Source organism: Lineus longissimus, chromosome 7 (assembly GCF_910592395.1).
Source record: "Lineus longissimus chromosome 7, tnLinLong1.2, whole genome shotgun sequence".
In the NCBI taxonomy this organism is placed as follows: Eukaryota; Metazoa; Nemertea; class Pilidiophora; order Heteronemertea; family Lineidae; genus Lineus; species Lineus longissimus.
The window spans coordinates 11,450,906-11,470,737 of record NC_088314.1 but is presented as its reverse complement, the minus strand read 5'-3'; the positions used below and the strand labels follow the sequence as shown (position 1 = coordinate 11,470,737).

Here is a 19,832-nt window from a genome sequence, read left to right as displayed (position 1 = left end):
GAGGAAAGCGAGAACATTTTGCGCCGTCGTATTCCGATTTGGCTGGTTAGTGGTGAAATCTGCTTTTAATTTAGCAAATTAACATATTCGTTTTTCTAGTTCTAACGTTGTCTGAATTAAAGATGCTTTCCCAATGGCGACATTGCCAGGAAAACGTGACGTCATTTTGGCCATTCTTCTTACCGCACGCCCTCTCTCTCCGTAAAAGTTCCTGACATGGTGTGAAGTGGGAGGGCGCACAATGGGAACAACACTGCCGCGATGTTAATAGTTTCTATTTATAGAATTCAGCGGCAGAGATTTTAGGCACGGAAAAAGTGGATTAACTCGGCTAATCTAAATGGATTTTACCCAGGAATGTTTTCAAGGCGAGAGAAACATCTGATTTAAGTACTGCGCTTATTAGATTTCATGTTCAGGCCGAAGATTGGCCTAAAACGTGGACGAAAAGAGTACATTATCGAGTGTTGGAGAGGTCACGTGATTGGACGAGAAACCTGAACAAAGTTTTCGTGCTTTTACTTTTAGCTGTCAACATCAATGGCTATAATATACTCCTGCAGAACAGTAGAATTATTAGAACTAATTTCCGAAGTTTCAAATAGTTTGAACACAAATCAGAACATCACCCATCAGCTGGACTCAGATCTGCATAAATTACGATAAATAATGAGGTCGTCGCTTCAATTTCGCAAAGAAAGTTGACTCCATTCGAAGGTTGTTTTGACCAAATTCTGTTGAACTCATCGTTATGAGGGCATTTGAACACATTCTCGTTGACCTTTTCTATAAACGTGTGAAGTTTCGTACCAAAATACGTTTCCGTAAAGGCTTAAAAAAGAAAATTTGTCACAAAATCATCGCTCCGGTAGAAATAAAAAGGTCACTGCCATTTTCTTGATGATAGTACTCCAGGTAAACCGGCGGGAAATTTAAAGCGGAGTCATCCGGGGTCAAACAACAGTTTTGCTCACTACCGCCAACTGGTGATATAAATCGACACTAATCTATTTTATATAAAAACTTCTGTATCATGAAGACCTTTTCCACTTTATTTCAAGCTTTTATCTGCTGGAATAGAGCGTCAAAAAATTGTTTTTTCATTTACGCATTTTGCCCCCTGGGGAGCTGAATTTGAGTCGAATCGCCCAAGCAACATTTTCTGCGGTGTTTATAAGCAAGACTAGATTTGAAGTGCCTCAGTTGTATGATTACAGAATGCCAAACTTTGTCTACAGATGGCTGGATGGATGGAAGGACGGACACCAATCGAATAGCTATTTGACTAGCTCCGCTGACTTTGTCAGCTGAGCTAAAAATGCACAATGCCGCAATGTTCTGTGCCGGGTTGCACAAAACAAGGAGGACATAAGTTCCCCGAATCAGAACCACTTCGCACAAGGTGAATAATCGCCATAAAACGGGAGGACCCAGCGAAAAAAGGGAAACTTTGGGTGCCCTGCAAAACGGCCCGTTTGTGTCATGATCATTTCGACCAGACAGATTACAAGGAGTGCACTTATTTCGGTATGTTATTGTTGGTCTTTCTATCTAAAATTTGTACATTTGACGTATAACACATAGGCCTAGGCCTAGGTGCATCACTTATCATCACAATGTTAATGCCTACAATCTACAAACGGTACATGCCATGGAGGGTAAAAAAGTCACTCTTTTTTTTAGTATGATTGTTGTTGGTGGCATCATTCCTACTATCATAGCCCTGGCTAGAGAGAAATTCCCCTTAGCTCAGTCGGTAAAGTGATGACCTTATATTCCAGCAGTCCCTACCAGCCCAGGCTAGAGTAGAGGGAAATTATTTTAGCTCATGCAGACAGCTAGGCTCACACCACAGGCACATGACACAGCTGATGGATATTCCAGCTCATAAAATATATATGTGTTGTCAGTTGGGCAGCAGTTTTCATCTTCATGTGCCTGTGGTGTGGATCACCTGGATGTCTTCATTGAATGGACCATATTTCCATTTGCATGTTAGCAGAGGACACATATTACAGCTAGCTCTTCACTGTCAAATCAGTGTTGTATCTGACTCTGATACATGTAATCATTAGACCTACTTCACTTTTCATGATGCACCCCAAGCAAGCGACAGTTAAAGGAGACGGCGGTCCCTCACATCTTTAATTGCTGGCAGAAGTTGTCATCGTTGTCACCATCCCCAGCTCGAAGGTCTGACCGGGCCGAAAAAAGACGTCGGATACAGGAAGAGACTGAGAAAAAATGGGAGGAGGAAAGTCTGGCAGCATGTCAGCATGTGGCCTTAGAACCAGAAGTAGAAGTCAGTGAGGCCAATGAAATTAGTGAAGGTGTGTAGTGTGGAACATGCAGTTTAGTCTAATCTTTTAAAACTTCCTTCAGTTGGAATATACCAATATCATAAAGTAGATATTGTAATAATTAAAGGGAAAAAACCTCCTTCGATAGTAGATCAGTTACTGTTCCCTCCACAAGGTTTCTGCTAGCGCCTTAGCCAAAGGACATATAAATTATCAAATAAATTATTTGGCTCTTAAGTTTGCATTGAATGTGCTATTTGAAAATGAATTTGTTCCGTGAAATACCATTCCCTGGTGCAAATTTTGCTCTGACCAAAAATATGCCAGTTTTCCCATTCAACTTAGTATCTTTTAATTCATATTTCAGTAGCTGTCGATCTTGCCCCTGCTGTAGGTATATCGTCTGGAACGCAGACACCTTCATCGTCAAGGCTTTATTCGGCTAAGTCTCTGCGACGGGATATGCTCCATTATTACACTGGGTTGGAGTCGTACGAAAAATTCATCATGGTCCTCGACACCCTTGGAACTGCGGCATCCAAACTACGATATTACAATGGAACAAAACCAGCATTGCCAGTCGAGGACCAATTCTTGATAACCCTGTTAAAGCTCAGGAGGCACAATGCAAACTTGGAACTTAGTTTTTGGTTCAGTGTGAATGAGAAGACTGTCTCAAATATTTTTATCACCTGGGTGAACTTCATGCATTGCCAGTGGGGTGAAGTGAAATGGTGGCCAATGAAAGAACTGGTTCAGTTTTTTACTCCAAGTGATTTCAAGAGCGAGTTCCCAAAAACTCGTGTGATTCTTGATGGGGTTGAATGTCCTATCAAAAAGCCAGGACAAGCTGTGGCCCAGCAAGCCACTTTCTCCACTTATAAGAATAGGAACACTGTTAAAACTGTCGTTGGTAGTACTCCAGGAGGTTTAGTATCATACATTTCCCCTGCTTGTGGGGGATCAACCAGTGACCGTCAGATTATGGAGAGGTCAAACATGCCTAGGCAGTGTGATCCAGGAGATGAAATCATGGCTGACAAGGGATTTAATTGTGATGACTTGTTTATTCCAAGTCAGGTTGCTGTGAATATTCTAGCATTTTTCAAGAAAAAAAACCGTATGTCAGTTGCTACAGTTGCCAAGGACAGGAAAATTGCTAGCAAGCGTGTGCACATTGAAAGACTCATAGGTTTGGGGAAGACATACAAAATTCTCACAGAGCCAATGAATCATATTGAAACCAGTATGGCTACAGTGATAATCAATGTTGTATTTACCTTGGTCAACTTCAGGCAGTGCATTGTCCCTCGGAATGCCTGAATATTTCAATCAATCATTGACATACCTGGTTCTCGTATTTTGAGGGTTATGAATAATGGCAGCTGTTTTCAAGATAAATTTGAAATTGACGTATTTGTTGTGTTTTCCTTCTTTCAATCAATAAATCATTGAATGGTCTCCACCGGCACTGATGTTTCTCAGATTTCATAGGTCTTTGAATTGATTCATTATCACAGTCAGCATTTAGAAGAAAAGACAATGTCTTTGTTGGGTAGCTCCTCTAAAGGAAGACCATCCTAGCAACGAGTGAGCGCATCTCTGTACAAAACCCTCCGTACATGGTCCGTTGTCTTTGCTCATTGCCAGCAAAGGCATTCATATACCCGAGGAAGAAGAGTGGAAATCAATGGCAATATTTGCCTCATAACTACCCTCCCCCTATTCTATAACTTTTCCTCCTGTCCGAACTCTAGTACATCATGGGAAATAGTGCATAGTCTGGACAAAATAAAGTGATATTTTCCGTTAATGTTCTACATGTACTCCACATCTTCCATTACCATTGAACAAGCAGACTCGCTCCTGCATTTGTCAACTGGAAGACTAGAATCGGGCACAAGTGGCATGCAGTCTATAGCACTTGACCTCGAAATGCGAGGCCAGCACAAATACTGGGGAGGTGCTGGTACATCGGGAGAAATTAGTACCTTCCAGATGGCAGGACAGAATGTTATTTCTCATTTGCAGACAGGTATTGGAAGGTTGTGATCTCCACTGATGTACCTCATGGTTTGCCAAAATCTGCTGATGTATTGTCTTCCATTTTGAACGGAAAGCACAGCTAAGGACGGTTTTTCAAATTTTTGTAGTCTTTTTATATCCAATTCACAAAACTAAACCCGCTCTCGAAATTGATACAATATTGTAGCAGTAAAGTGTTTTCAATATTGTCACCATAAAACTTTCGCAACTCTGAACTCTCATCCAAAGACCAAGCTAACTACCAATATCTATTTACATCATTTATCTCTCCAATCTCTCATCGATCAACAATACCAGAGCATCACAAAGTAATTTTACATACAGGCACATCAGACAGACCGGCATCCTAAACAGCAGCCATCAGAACTCCCTAAATCTATATACCAACGTCGTCTGATATATCAGATTGTCTGAGCACCCAATGGTTAAATAGCCCACCCAATGGCAAAACTTATATATATGATGCAATGGTATTAGATGAAGCAACCGCTTTTTTCTTAGTTTACGTTACGCGAAACATTACAGACGCATTATTGTTAAAATGACGTTATGTAGACAGTGCTAGAATTTTTGCAATACTTGACTCTGAATCATTCACAAATCAGTAGAACGGAACTACTTCCCATAATCCAGAAACACGTGCTTTTCCACAAGCCTAGGATATAGGAAGTCATTGAAAAACTTGCTCAGTATGTCAACCATTGCCCCAATGAAAATGTCATTTCTTTCGATTTCTATCACCTTGAAGTCCTTCAGGGTATACACACAGAAGTAACAAAGGGTACGTTGAGAGCACATCAACTGTCCCTGCACCTGATAGTGATAGATATGTGTTGGCTTGAGTTCCAGGCCTTTCTCTCCTTGTTGGAGATAAGGCACGGTGACAGAATCAATGAGCATATCCTTGGCTTTGAATGGACACTTTACTTCAACAATGGAATTGTCATCTAAGATCCGGTCTGGAGAGGCACCAAGCCAAGGATGATCAGGGCTGATGAAAAGACCACATTCCGATGTTCGTCCTCTGATATGTTCAAATGCCTCAACAGCTATGGCTTCATATTTATTTCCATGAGCAGTAGCCTTGCTGCTGAAATGCACCAGATTAACCACAGACTCGGCAAACTTGGTAAGGTCCTTTCTCTCTGTCGCCCGACATATTTCACCGAATTTAGAGGCTGTGATCCTGAGTGCTCTAGCCTCCCTCCACTTGCAATTACCATTCTGACCCCTTGTCTCCATCTCCACCTTCAGTTGTTGAGTTGTGGAAATATCACGGAGCTGAAAAAAGGGAAAATCAAGTAAATGGCCAGGAGATGCAAGTATCAATGAAGCATGCAACATCAACCCCAATGATTGTTTAGGATGAGGAGATGGCATTTTTGGAGGGGGAGGGCCTCAATGAATATGATCACCTTCAGCATTCAGTTAAGATTTTTCTGTGCCATTTTTCAAATGCTCTGCAAAGTTTCATGTGTCACATCTTTTCCATCGTTGTCACCTACGACTAAAGCAAGGTACCCCCTACCCCCAGAATTCAACCAGCTTTTCCTCAGACATCCTTGGAACACCACTTTTCTTGGATTGCTCAAATAATGAAGTGAACTCCTCCTTACCATTGTTCTGGTCATAAAGGCCTCTTCAGATGATGTTCCATAATCATGGTCAAGATTCAGAGCATACATGTTAGCAGGTTGGTACAGCTGTAGAACAGGCATAGCTCTGCCCTCGAGAGCAGGGTTTTGAGCCTGAAATTGTGAAAAGTTAAAATTGAATTCTTTTACATGATATTCACAATAATGATCAAATCATTTCCTTGAAGTGTTAAGCCAGACCGAAGAATTTGTTTGCTGTAACCACACCCAGCCTCTGTAAGAGGGGGGGGGGGCTGGTAGCGATAAGACCTTTGAAGAGAATCCATCACCATCTGGCAATATTCATGATTGACATGATGCGACATGAAGTGCTGAGAAGAATTAATCAGCATAACTGACTCAACAGCAGACTGAGGAGTGCATTCAAATGTGTACCTGATACTAGAGATAGTTGATAACTATGTTTGCAAATCTTGCAGGATATCCCTTTTCCCTTCTCCTGCTACTCGGACGCGGTTCATACACCAGGCTCTTAGAAGTCTTCTGCCTTTTGTACATCTTTAGCAGATCACTTGACTGAAATGGTGAGCCTTTATGGGGTTTGGCACGGTGGAAAGTCTGCAGTGTCTGAAAACAAAATAAAAAATATTTCAGGAATAAGGAAATGCTAAATTATATTGTTCTGATGGAGTTTATAGGAAAGCTTATGCAGGACTCAAACTCTGTTGCATCTGAACACAAAAATATCTTTTGAGGGCAGCTCGGCCAAACATTCCTTGTCAGAACAGAAACAGACACTAGTGAGACAGAACAGAAGTTTCATATAAATTCTTGGCACATATTCCATTTTTACATTAAAAAAACCTGAACATCTTTAAACTTTCCAGAACTATATTTACCTGAGTACATGTCTGTTCTGTGCGAATATTTCTGGTCGAGCTGAAGTCCAGGGTCCAGTTCCTGAAATAGCGCTAGACTTAGCGTGGCGCTACCCCTAGCACCAAGCTAGCCAGTGATAGCTGGCATGGCGCTAGATAATGGTTCAAGCATCAGCGTTAGGCCCAGCGTTAGGTAGCGCTGGGCTTAGCAGGACATGGCGCTGGTTGCTAGGGATTTTGATCATGTGACAGGAGGTAGGGTCCCCATCTTTGTAAATTCAAGATGGCAGCCATGGAGGCAAAAATTTATACCAAAAAAATTAGATTGCCAAATTTTAGTCAAGCCGAGATGGTCACACTGACCCAATACGCAGTGGAAGAACTTTCAAGCCTAAGGGCCAAGTTTGGGCCACTCATCACCCATGAGATTAAGGTTTCACGATGGGAAGCCATAGCAAATGTCATCAGCTCTCTTGGAGTGCCCCAGAGAAGCTGGGAGAAAGTAAGAGAGAAGTGGAACAAGATGGTTTCTCAGGCGAAGACCTATAATTATGAGAGAAAGAAGCATGCAGGAGGCACTGGAGGGGGCCCTGCATTAAAGATCGACCCAATTAAAGAGCGAAGAGCAGAGGCTTTTAAAGATGATCCGAGTTTTCAAGGAATAACTGGAGGCACTGAAAGTGCCATGCCAGCACCCCCAGCAAAAAACCAGGGTAAGTTTGTCATATCTTCTCAGATACCATTTCTAAGCAGCCACAACAATCAATTGGCTAGGCCTACAGACAATTTCTACTTTTAATTTTGTTTGCATGTTGAATTAAGGCTAGCATATCATAGTTATAGTAGGCCAAGGGAAACATCATATCAAATGATCGTCTGGATTATATTCAGACCTAACCTAGGCCTGGCCCGGGGGGGGGGGGATTCATGACTGAAGTGGTACATTATACATGTACAATAAACAATGATTCACGCCACCACACGTCGATGTACTACATACATGATGACTGTCTGTGTGCGGTGTGTATACATGGTATATACGTCGATGGACGATGGTCGATGACGTGGGGTCGAAATGTCACAACAAACCGCTAAGAAACTAGCCGTACCTCTCAACTAATTCCTTTTTGCGGCCGCTTGCCCTGACCTTCCTTGCCTTTAGCTCATTCCGTAACTGGACAAGCGTCCAGAAATCGTAACTCGTCGTCATATTTGACAAAGAAAACAAAAGATTACAAAGAACTGGATGGAAGGTCACAGACGAGCACTTCGGTACGATCGATTGCAGCGCCGCGCAGCGGATAACATGTGCCGGACCCTCATTCATTGATGACAATGATTTTCAACAATTTATGGTACGGTACGATGCGTATATGAAGCATCTAAGTGAAGTCTCCCCTAAATAACTGGATCGTATTTCTAGAAAACCCAGAAAAATGACTTTTTTGGGAAGGTCAAAAAATCACCTTGATCAATTTTATGTCAACATGCTATGTCGCATCTAAGCATACTCTGTTGGAAAGGACGCAGTCATTCTCAGTGCATGTCCATATAACCGCTGATTATTAACAAAATTATAATGATGCAAAATGATTTCTCCACATATTTTCATGATTTTGGAAATTTCAAGAAAATCTACTTGAAAAACCACAAATCTGCAGTTATATGTACAAGCACCAGTTGGTTACCAGCACATTTATATTTTCAACATTTGAAAAATGTTTTGTAAAACTGGAGAAAAAATGCTTGACATTTTGAAACTTTATCATTCATGTCAGTTTGTTTACTTTTTACAACATAAGTCCACTAGAGTGCGTTTTTGAAATATTATGCGCAAATCAGCGGACTATTGAAAACCAAGGCCTATAATTGCTGTCACATTTCAGGGTTGCAGTTAGGCATTAATAAAAGTTCCTCGAGCACTGACTCTGCCTAAAATCGACGAACAGAGTCTAGGCAGTTATGATTCATTATGTTACACTCCAATGGGTAGCTTGGAATGTGCTTGCCTTGGGGAAAACCCCTGGACTACAGATCGACCTTAACAATATGAGACTCTCTATGCCGCGAGGCTTTTTTCCTATCCTTACGCCATATGGCAGAACAAAAACTTACAACAGAATGGCTCAATAAAAATGTTACACTTGCAAAAAGGTTAATATCTCTTATAATTTTGGCATTTACCTCAAACATCTATGCTTGAAGAGCAAGCTCTCTCGATTAATTTGACACCCTTCCTTTGTTGACTGCGGAGGACAGATTTTATTGACTCGTGCGAAATCTGACTAGCGCCAACCTTTCATTGGTTGAACAGTGCAAAGAAAAAGAGGAAGCAATCTTTAACATTTTTATTTTTTTTCACAGTCGAAGATTAACATTTAATGCATTCATTTTGTAATTTTCGTATTTGTGTTCAACTGTGAATAAAATTAGATGCTGGGAATGCTTCCTCTTTGTCCTGTTTAACCACTGAGAAGTTGGCACAAGTGAGATTTCACATGAGTATATAAAACATTTCCTGTGCAGTCAACCATGGAAGGATTCTGATCATTTTTGTCAATTGTGTGTTTAATTGGATTACATTATCCGCTTTTGCAAACAAGTGCATTTTGGAATGAGACGTTTGAAGCTGAAGTTGCGGTCCAAATCACCATGGTTAAAGCTGATTTTCCTGCAGGTGATCTGGCTGCACCATGCGCTGTCGCTGCGATTCATGGAAGGGGATCGTTTTGTGAGCATGGCCAACGGCAAGGGCTTCAATTCCAGCTCTATTTTGTTCCTTCCGTTTACCTGAATCATGCAAAATGTGATTTCATGACCTCGGTGAGTGCCCCAAAAAATATAGAATATTTTTTTGCAAAAGAGAATAAAATGACCCGCAGGTGGAAAGGAACTCAGGTCTACTGTGTGTTAGTCGTAGAGTATATCCACTAGGCCACCGAAGCAGCTAGCCAACAACCAAAATTATCCACAATATATTCACTGTTCTTGCAATGGATTGTGGGATATTGGGAAATCAACATTTTGTCATAATCATAATATATGCAAATGACCCTGCTGGTCGAATATGTCAACCCAGCGTGATCTGCACAGCAATGGAAAAAAAAAAACTGTGCGTAATCCAAAGCAATGCGTGGGAAACCCGCGAAATTCAACAGAAAAAGCTCATGTTCAGGGGCCGTAGTGCAGTGAATATGTGGAGCTAAGACTTTCAAATGGACTTATTTTGTTAAAATAAAACGGCCAGGGGCCATTTTGCTCACCGCATAGATATTTGGTGGTTAGGAATTCAGTCTGGTTAAGAAACATGTTACATTTATAGTATGTAGGTCAAACCAAAGTCGGTATGACATGAGATGAGGCGTTGCTTGGGGTACCTACCATCAAAATATCATCGCAAAGAAGTCACTAAAAAGCATGATATTGCACTTTTTATCTAATTTAGTTTTGGCCTCCTGGTGGCAAAGTAGAGAATCAGATCAGCTCGAAATTCGGTTTTTAGAAGTTACATTTCATAGGGAGTCATGTGTACCAAATTTCAAGTTCATGGCTTTGTGCCATAGTTACACTCAAACAAGAAATTTACGCCATTTGACCTCTGTGACCTTGAAAACTAGGTCAAATCAAAAACTCGCATGATATATGATGTATCCTTGCAAGGAGAACCTATCATACAAATTTTATCGAAAACGAGTCACTCATAAGAGAGATATCACACTTTTTATGTTTCCACTTCTGGCCCCCTGGTGGCCAAGTTGAGGATCAGATCAGATCGAAATTTGGTGTCAGAGGTTATATGATGTAGGGAGTCATGAGTACTAAATTATAAGTTCTTAGCTATATCGGTTAGGAAACATGCCATAGTTACACTCAAATGGACAATTTACGCCATTTGACCTCTGTGACCTTGAAAACTAGTTCAAATCAAAACCCAAAACAGGATACAGATGTCGACGAACGAGGGACACTGTGCTATTGTATAGACTCCCCTCGGTGAACCAAAAAGACCCCTTATTTTCGATGTTGAAGCGGTTTTATGATCAGATCAACGGAAGTCATGAAATTCATCATTTTGTAAACCAAAAATTTGAAAAATGTAACAAAAATATAGTGGTACATTCATTGTTATTTATTCATGGTTTCACCTTATTATGCCCCCACTAAAGTGGGGGCATTATGTACTTGGGTGGTTTCCGGCCGCCGCCACCGCGTCCACGTCCGCCGGACTGAATTCCAGACTATAACTCAAGAACCCCTTGCTTTTTAGGGGGTGTAGGCCTAGTGTGTCAAAGGGTCCCTATTGGTTTTTGGCGCGTTCCAAAATCCAATATGGCCGCCAGCCGCCATCTTAGATTTTAGCATTCCGCTCGTTTACTAGAGAACCAGAGGTCCAACAGTCTTCAAACTTTTGTGGTGTGATGGTCTATGGTAGGGAAGGTTCCCTATCGATTTTGGGCCCAACCCGAAATCAAAGATGGCCGCCAGCCACCATCTTATATTTTGGCATTCCGCTCGTTAACTGGAGAACCAGAGGTCCAACAGTCTTCAAACTTTTGTGGTGTAATGGTCTATGGTAGGGGAGGTTCCCTATCGATTTTGGGCCAGACCCGAAATCAAAGATGGCCACCAGGTCCCCGACTTGGTGATTTGTATTCCGCCCCGTAAATTAAGAACCGAGTGAGTGACAGACCTGAAACTTATGTGGTGTTATTACCTAGTGTAGGGGAGGTTCCCTATCCATTTTGGGCCCGATCTGAAATCCAAGATGGCTGCCAGGCCCGACTTGGTTTTTCGCATTCCGACCTGTAACTCAAGAACCAAGTGAGTGACAGACCTGAAACTTATGTGGTGTGATGAGGTTGTGTAGGGGAGGTTCCCTGTCGATTTTGGGCCTGACCCAAAATTCAATATGGCTGCCAGCAGCCAACTTAGATTTTGGTATTCCGATTGTTAACTGAAGAACTAGAGGTTTGACACACTTCAAACTTTTGTGGTGCAATGGTCATTCAGGGGATGCTCTCTATCAATTTTGGGCGTGTTCCAAAATCCAATATGGCTGCCAGCAGCCTACTTAGATTTTGGTATTCCGATTGTTAACTGAAGAACTAGAGGTTTGACACACTTCAAACTTTTGTGGTGTGAGCGGGGGCATACATTCGCAATTTGCCCCAATTGCGTTATATATTTCTAGTTTGTATTATTGTCTTTCATCCTATAATGAGCAAGCACATTTTCTTTTCATTTGTACCTTTTATTTCCTAGTTCCTACTGTAATAATACCCATGTCATTTTTGTGCTCTCAAGTTCTGTCAACAATCGCTTGTTTGTATTTAATGCTGTGTTAAATATTTTTCTGGCAGACCTTGAAGGAAACCCAGTAGTGTCGAAAGCTAGTCTCAACTAACTTCTATGTTGATCTACCAAAGTTGTGTTATTTTATACTTTCTTTATGACATAATTATCATATGACAGACTTCTTATCTTTGGGTCAGCTGCATAACCCAAACTTGGTCTGATTAACGACCTCAATTACTATAAAATACTGTACGCCTTTTTCGAGAGACCCCCGTAGACCTGCCCCTGTGCCTTTGACTGCTAGTATCCAAAATTTCCATTTCCTGTGGAAATGTCATTTTATTAGTTCATACCTACCCAGGTCAGACTTTTGCATGTGTACTCTATTCGGAGACACCCGAGAAAGAATTAATCTATTTATAATAGAAAACTCTTAGCTAGTTCGCTTAGCTACACCTAGGCGGCGCCCCTTTACAGCCTCTGCCTCGTGTTAGCCGCCATCACTAGCACTAATTACTCTAGCGCACCGAGTAAGTCCCGTTGCTGTGGGTACAGGCAGGGCGGGTAGTCTGACCTAGGTAGGTATGAACTAATAAAATGGCATTTCCACAGGAAATGGAAATTTTATGTCGTTCATACTCTACCCAGGTCAGACTTTTGCATCGAATACTCACAACCGAAGGAAAGAGGTAAACGGTGACTTACCATGTAGTGAAGTGAACTGTCTCCAAAGCTGCGCAGCAGAACCCAACAGGTGAGACCCAGGGGACCCAGAGAAAGAATGCTTGGGGAAAACCTGGGCTAGAGGTCAACAGACCCTTTGAAAACAAAGGGAAGCATAACTGGGAAACCCATCCCCTCCTAGACGGGGACAAAACCACCTCAACACGGTATAAGCTCAGCACATTTCGTCAAGAGACACAATGTGGAAAAATTTTTTTTTTTTTTTTTAAAGAATGAGAGCGCGCCCCAGAATAACATGGAGCGGCCTCACTGACTAACTCTCAAAAGTCCTAGGCGACTGAACATTAGGACAGCTGGACGGGCCTAACACGCAGGCCCGAAGACCCGGCGATAGTCTATGAAACAACCCCCCCCCCAGGGAAACACCTAGACCAAGTGCTGAGCAGCGACAACTGGACCAAGAGACAGCATACCGTCTGTCAACGTGGAACAATCGCGCATATAATACTGGGAGAAGGTAGAGTGAGAACTCGACGTAGCCGCATCTAAAACCTCGTTCAGCGCCACTCCCTTATACTCGGCCCACAAAGTAGAGATGGCCAGAATCTCGTTGGCTGTAATGGCGCCCAGGCGTCGAAGCTCTGGAGAAACGAGTGTCACAGAATAAGCCATCCGGATGGTGGCCACCAACCATCTGGCGACCGTGGCTGCAGCTATCTCCCTAGTAAACCCCTCTCTACAAGACAAAAAGAGGCGCTTCCTGCCTAGGCGAACATCAGGCTCCTTAAGTCTTATTAGAATAGAACTTCAATGCCCGAACAGGACAGAGAGTTCTGTCCGGAAGGTCTCTAATGACTGTAGCGGATAACGAGGGGATAAAAACCGGGCGCCTGGAGGTGTGCGGCGCCTGGTTTTTAGCCAGAAAGCCTGGGACAAATTCTAGGACCGCGCCCCTCTCAGCGAAAGCCAATTTATCAAAGGCTAAAGCATGGAGCTCAGACCGCCGCTGTGCCGTGGCCAAAGCCACCAGAAAAACGGTCTGAAAGGTCAGATGTTTAAAATCTGCCTGATGCATGGGCTCAAATGGAAATTTCATGAGAGCCCTTAAGACCACCGAGAGGTCCCACTTGGGAGAGTGCTGAATGGAGCGAGGACGCTCCAAAGACATATTGCGAAGCAAAGATGAAACAGCATCATCCCAAGACGGTTGCCACGATTCAGTCAGCTTTAGGTGACCGAAACGGCGGAGCGATAACCTTTCACTCCCTGAACCGAAAACTTCCGGACCGAGACAAGGAGGATACCGCGGTGACATCACATCACGTGATCCCGACCCATATTAGTGATCGCTATGGCCAATCAGATTCAGTCTACTGACAGCACCAGTACTGAACACATTTCCACGTCTCACTGTCTGGTGTGCTTTTGTACACAAAAACACCAATAGACATGAAATATTGCAATACCTAGTATGGATTCTTCCTGTGTAAAATAAAATTTACAGAGCAGATTAACTTCCACGAATAAAAAAGACGTTTGGCGTGGCCAAAGTGCGGAAATAATGTCTCCGCTAAAATACACTACGAAATACACTAGGCAATGCACTACGCAATATACAGTAGAGATGCAGTTGAGTTTGTTATTGTTTTGACTTAGAAGCCCGCCCATATCATAATATATTCATGTATTCATGAAGTATGAACTCATTTCTGTCCCATACAACTCTAAGAACAGTCAATTTCTCCTTAAATCATCACGGAAACCGCGATATCCGCAGGAAGATTTCGTTCTAGTGTCCGAAAATGCATGATCTTACAGGGGCGCTAACTCGACAAATAGAGGGGATCTATGGGGATCTATGCGAGTTTTAGGTATTACAGGTCTCGAACTTGTAAAATCTGTAAACATGCCTCCAAATCCCATTATGATAATGAAGAGATTGCCCCATATCTGGGAGACTGTTTTGAAACCATCAATAATTTTGGAAGATCGGTGCCCGGCTATTTGGTTTAAAAAACCCTATTTTTCCCCATCAAAACAGCACTTTTCATTATTCAAATGATAGCTTATTGTCTGAAGACTTATTTCATAGCAGAAAAGTACTAATAACTCTGATTTGATGCGAAAAATCTAACTTTTTTGATGACTTGATTTTCCCTTGGTCGTGGATCGAGTTTGTTTACAATATGCAGCGCCATCTTGGAAAAGCCGTGACGTCACCGCGGTATCCTCCTTGGGACCGAGAATAGAAATTCAAGAAGTCGAGGAAGTTGGGAAGAGAGGGAGCGACCGGAGAAACTCCGTGCTCCCGACACCAGTCTCGAAAGGCAGCCCACTTGCTATCGTATGAATCAAGGGTAGACTGTCTCTGAGTTTGGGCGACTTCCATCTAATGGATAACGTCTTCCGAAAAGCCTCTCTCTCGGAGGAAATACCCGACAGCCTCCAGGCGTGAAGCCTGTAAAAAGAAGGGTCTTGATGATAGACCTGGCCGATCGGGTGATAAAGCAGACAGTCCCACGCCGGCAGGCAGCGGGGATGATCCGTCAGCAGCTCCAGCAGAACCGGGAACCAAGCCTGGTTCGGCCAGCACGGTGCTATCAGACAAAGTCTGACCCGTGAACTGGCCACTTTGTTGAGTACCAGTAGCAACAGAGGGGTTGGCGGGTATGCATAAGCATTGAGGCCGTCCCAGGAGGCCGACAGGCTGTCCACTCCCAAGGCCTCCTCGTCCGGGAGGGGTGAGTAGTACAAGGGGAACCTCTTGTTCAACCGAGTCGCGAACAAGTCCACGACCGGAGCATCCCACAGGGCCCCCAGACGAGAGACCACCTCGCGATGTAGGGTCCACTCTGTCTGGACCAGACGGTCAGACCAGGAAAGGGCGTCGGCCAAGATATTTCTCTTGCCGGGGATGTGACGGGGGAGGAGCTGGATATCCAAGCGGCGACAAAGCTGCAGGAGCTCCCAAGTGAGACGGCACAATGTGTCGGATCTCGTCCCCCCTGTCTCCGAATATAAGCGACCACTGTCGAATTGTCGGAGAAAAGAGAAACCCTGTGACCCCTCAGATGAGACGTGAAGGCCCTTACGGCCAGGATGACAGCCTGCATCTCGAGGATATTGATCGAGAGACGTGCATCCTCCTCTGACCACGTGCCCTTGGTGGTCAGGTCCCCTTCGTTCAAATTGGCGCCCCAACCATAAAGGGAGGCGTCCGTGAACAGGGACATCTGAGGTGACGGAGGACTGAGCTGCACTCGGCGGAGGAGCTCCATCTCCGAACCCCAGAAACTCCACACCTCCCCCAGAAGGGACCTCGGGATAAAAATCCGCTGGTCAAGGGATTCGGTGAATGGATGCCAACTCGACAGCAGGAGGAGCTGGAGTGGGCGTAAATACAGGCGGCCGAAAGGAACCTGGTCCGCCGCAAAATTGAGCAGTCCCAGCAGCGATAGAAATTGTCAGGCTGTAGCGCCATCCTGACGGCGAAAAATCCCGACCAAGGACCGAATTTTGCGAATTCAGTCCGGAGGGGGGACATCAGGCCCTCTCGTGTGCGAAATCGCACCCCCACGAAGACATAATTCTGAGCTGCGTCCAGCTCGGATTAGTCCCAATTTAAAAGCCACCCTGCCTGTCTGGTTGTGACGAGCAGAAACTTTGCCTGCTTTCCCAGACGGCATTGAGCCTGGTGCCGTAGCAGCCAGTCGTCGAGATAGCAATGGAGCTTTAAGTCCATGCCTTGAAAAGGCGCGGCAAATGCCTTGACGACTGTTGTGAAAATCAGCAGAGCGGAAGCCAGGCCGAAAGGAAGAGCCAGGCCGAAAGGAAGGGCCTGAAACTGATAAACCTTTCCTTTGAAGAAGAAATGAAGGAAGGGCTGAAACTCTGGATGGACCGGGACGTGTAGGTACGCGTCCTGAAGGTCCAGAGAGATAGCCCAATCGTTGGGCTGCACCGCGACTGCTACTGACCTGGTTGTCTCCATCTTGAAGCTGGGAACCCGGAGGAACCAATTCAAGCTGCCACTTCCCCCGACTTCTTGGGGACCAAGAAGACGTGGCTGTAAAAGCCCTTGGAGGAATGGTTGTCCACCAACCTCACTGCCTGCTTCTCGAGAAGAGACAGGACCTCCGATCGAAGGGCAAGCGCCCTGTCGGGGTCTACTGGTGGGGACACCGGGGTGGGAGTCAACGTCATAGGGGGGGGGAGGGGAAAAGTCCAATCGGACACCGTGTCAGAGCATATCCGGCACAGGGGAGTCTTTTTGACACCACCGGTCCCGAAAGGCTGCGAAGTGTCGCAGTCTGCCACCCACGACGCCAACTGTGGGGGCGCCACCTGAAGGCGCAGGAGGAAGGACTAAAAAGTCACTTGCGCTAGCCCCCGCGACCCTTCTCTTGGAGGGGTCGGGAGGGGTCGAATTCCCCCCAGAGCCCCGTAGACCTCGCCACTTAGCGGGGGTCCGTGAAGGCGAGGGAGAGAGGGTCAGATACCCCCCTCCCTTTGAGGGCCGTGCCCCTCTCCTCACCTTCTTCGTCTTCTTACCGGTAGTGCCGGGAGAAGAGGAAGGCATCCTGGGGGCGGAAGGGTCTGGCCCAAAGGGGGCGGAACTACCCGCACCCCGACACAGGGAAGAACCGGGCCGGGGACTATGAATCCCCGACACACCGGTAAAAGGACCTCGAAAACCCGCCCTGAAGGGCAGGAGGTCCAAAACAAAGGGTGGAACACCATTATGACGAATTTCTCGGGGAAAACCACAAAGTGCTATAGCCAAACGGGTCACGTGACCAACAGCCCGGGAGAAAGGAGAAAAAATTTCTTGGAGACGGCAGGAAAAAACAGGCTCCAAAAGCGGAAATCGAGGGGGATTGTGAAAGAACGATCTCACCCATCTCCTCGAGAAAGTAAACCTCCCGAAGGTGTCCTGGGCAGTCCTTCTTTAACTCGGAATCGGCCGAAATCGGTCGAAAACGTAGGTAAGAAACTCGGAACAGTGTTAAACAGTGTGCCGAGGAAGAAGTACTGGTGATGGCGGCTCACACGAGGCAGAGGCTGTATAGGGGCGCCGCCTAGGTGTAGCTAAGCAAACTAGCTAAAAGTTTTCTATTATAAATAGATTAATTCTTCCTCGGGTGTGTCCGAATAGAGTACACATGCAAAAGTCTGACCTGGGTAGAGTATGAACGACATAAAATGAACGTAAAATTATTGTCTGGACTCTTCTGAAAACTTGCCTTGTCGACCAAATCTTGCGCACTACCAGCCCAGGACAATCTTGTCCGAGACCAACCTGCCCCCATTCGTTTCTTTGGACAAGCACTGTCGTGAGGGATAGTTCCGTGTAGCGTTCTTCCTGCCATTTGACCCGATTCGCATCATCATCAAGAAAATTGCCAGAAACTAATCTTCTCCCTCAGATCCCCCAATATTGGGACCAGGCCAACAGATTTCCCTGCAAGGTAATCTTCCGAGCCAATACCCCAATATATAGTTCTTTTTCTCCCTGGCATACAGAGGCTGTCCCACCCAAAATGCTGCGGATCCCACCAAGTTAGTTCTTCTAATAACAATTCCGAAATTTTTCAAACGAATTCCCAGGTACAACCCAACAATAAGACTATAAGATACATCGCCTTTACTCCTGTTTATCCATATCATTGAGAGAAAGGACAAATAACATTGGCAACAGATTTTCACCTTGTCTTACTCTCCCATGGGTTCGGGTAAAAAAACAAACACCTCGGAGATCTCACTTCTATCATGTCTATATTCCTCAACACAGGATTTTGTTGCACTGTACCGATAAGTGTTTACCTTAAAATGATTACCAGCAATATCATATATGACATATGATAGGTTTTTTTTCCTCCAATGAAACGGCAAGGGGCCATTGTGCTCACCGTAGTTGAAAGCAATGTTGCGCACTGTAAATTATGTACGATACATGTATATTGAGTGGCTAGTAGAAGGACAGGGCAGAATATTTTATTCATATTCATTATAATAAGGGACATACAATGCAGTTACCAGGGCTGAGACCAAAATATTTTTAGCCCTGGAGGATATAGGCCTAGGCCTATGATGTATTATCGCAAAAAGAAGGCTAATTTACCACATTAACTCCGTGTACAGGAGCAACGTCTCCCAGCGATTTTACAGTACCAATATCATTCTGCCATGCACTAAGTTTGTGAGAATATTGAGGACTGTTTTCAATGATCTGTGTGACAGTAAGATGTAGGTTCTAGTTCTCTGTGTAAGACCATGTTGTTGGGAAGACAAATTTGAGGATATGGTTATGATGTACTGTTTCTGATTGTGACACATGTTTGTACTATTTCAGAAAACCCCATGTTATGGTGTTGACAAAGATAAGAAATCAACTCCCAACTTGATGAGTTCTTCCACCCCTGTCTCCACCACTCCTTGACCTTGAAAAGTAGGTTAAATATAAAATCCATGTGACATATACTGTGTCGTGATTAGATGTACCCATGATATCAAATTGGTGGCAATCGGACAAGTAGTTAATGAATAATCACATTTTTAAGGTTTTCAGTTTTGGCCCCCCAGGTGGCCAAACGGTGAATCAGATCGGACCCAACTACAGTCCCTGAGATCACCAGACTATTGGTTACATGTGTACCAAATTTGAGATAAATGGTCATTGCGGTTAAGAAACGTACCATAGTTCCAGCCTAACGGCCAACTTATGCCATTTGACATCTGTGACCTTGAAAAGAACATCAAATCAAAAACCGGTATGATATGTGATGTATCCTTGCTGGGAGTACCTACCATAAATTTGTTTTTGAAAACGCATCATTAACAAGAGGCCCAAGGGCCTGGCGCTCAGCTGGATGACCTAATAATACAGGACTGAGGGTGTAAAGTAGTAAATATCGGCTTTATACTACTGTTTGAAGGTCAAGAGAACACGTTATACCACTAAAATTTCCAATGCAGAGCTACCAGCTGGATGAAATATGATTGAACTAATCATCCATGGTATGTAAATATTACAG

At 44.2% G+C, this 19,832-nt stretch overlaps 2 protein-coding genes across 2 annotated transcripts in view; both read right to left on the bottom strand.

The window, feature by feature from the left end:
* LOC135490653 (carnitine O-palmitoyltransferase 2, mitochondrial-like) overlaps positions 1–19,832 on the bottom strand; it is a 221,037-nt gene that overhangs the window by 71,191 nt on the left and 130,014 nt on the right. The window lies entirely within an intron of this gene.
* On the bottom strand, positions 4,597–6,487 carry LOC135490655 (uncharacterized). The gene is made up of 3 exons (XM_064775968.1): positions 6,377–6,487; positions 5,963–6,094; positions 4,597–5,627 (listed from the first exon to the last, which is right to left on the bottom strand). The coding sequence occupies exons 2-3, from the start codon at positions 6,062–6,064 to the stop codon at positions 4,962–4,964; spliced, it is 768 nt and encodes a 255-aa protein (XP_064632038.1). The 5' UTR covers positions 6,065–6,094; positions 6,377–6,487; the 3' UTR covers positions 4,597–4,961.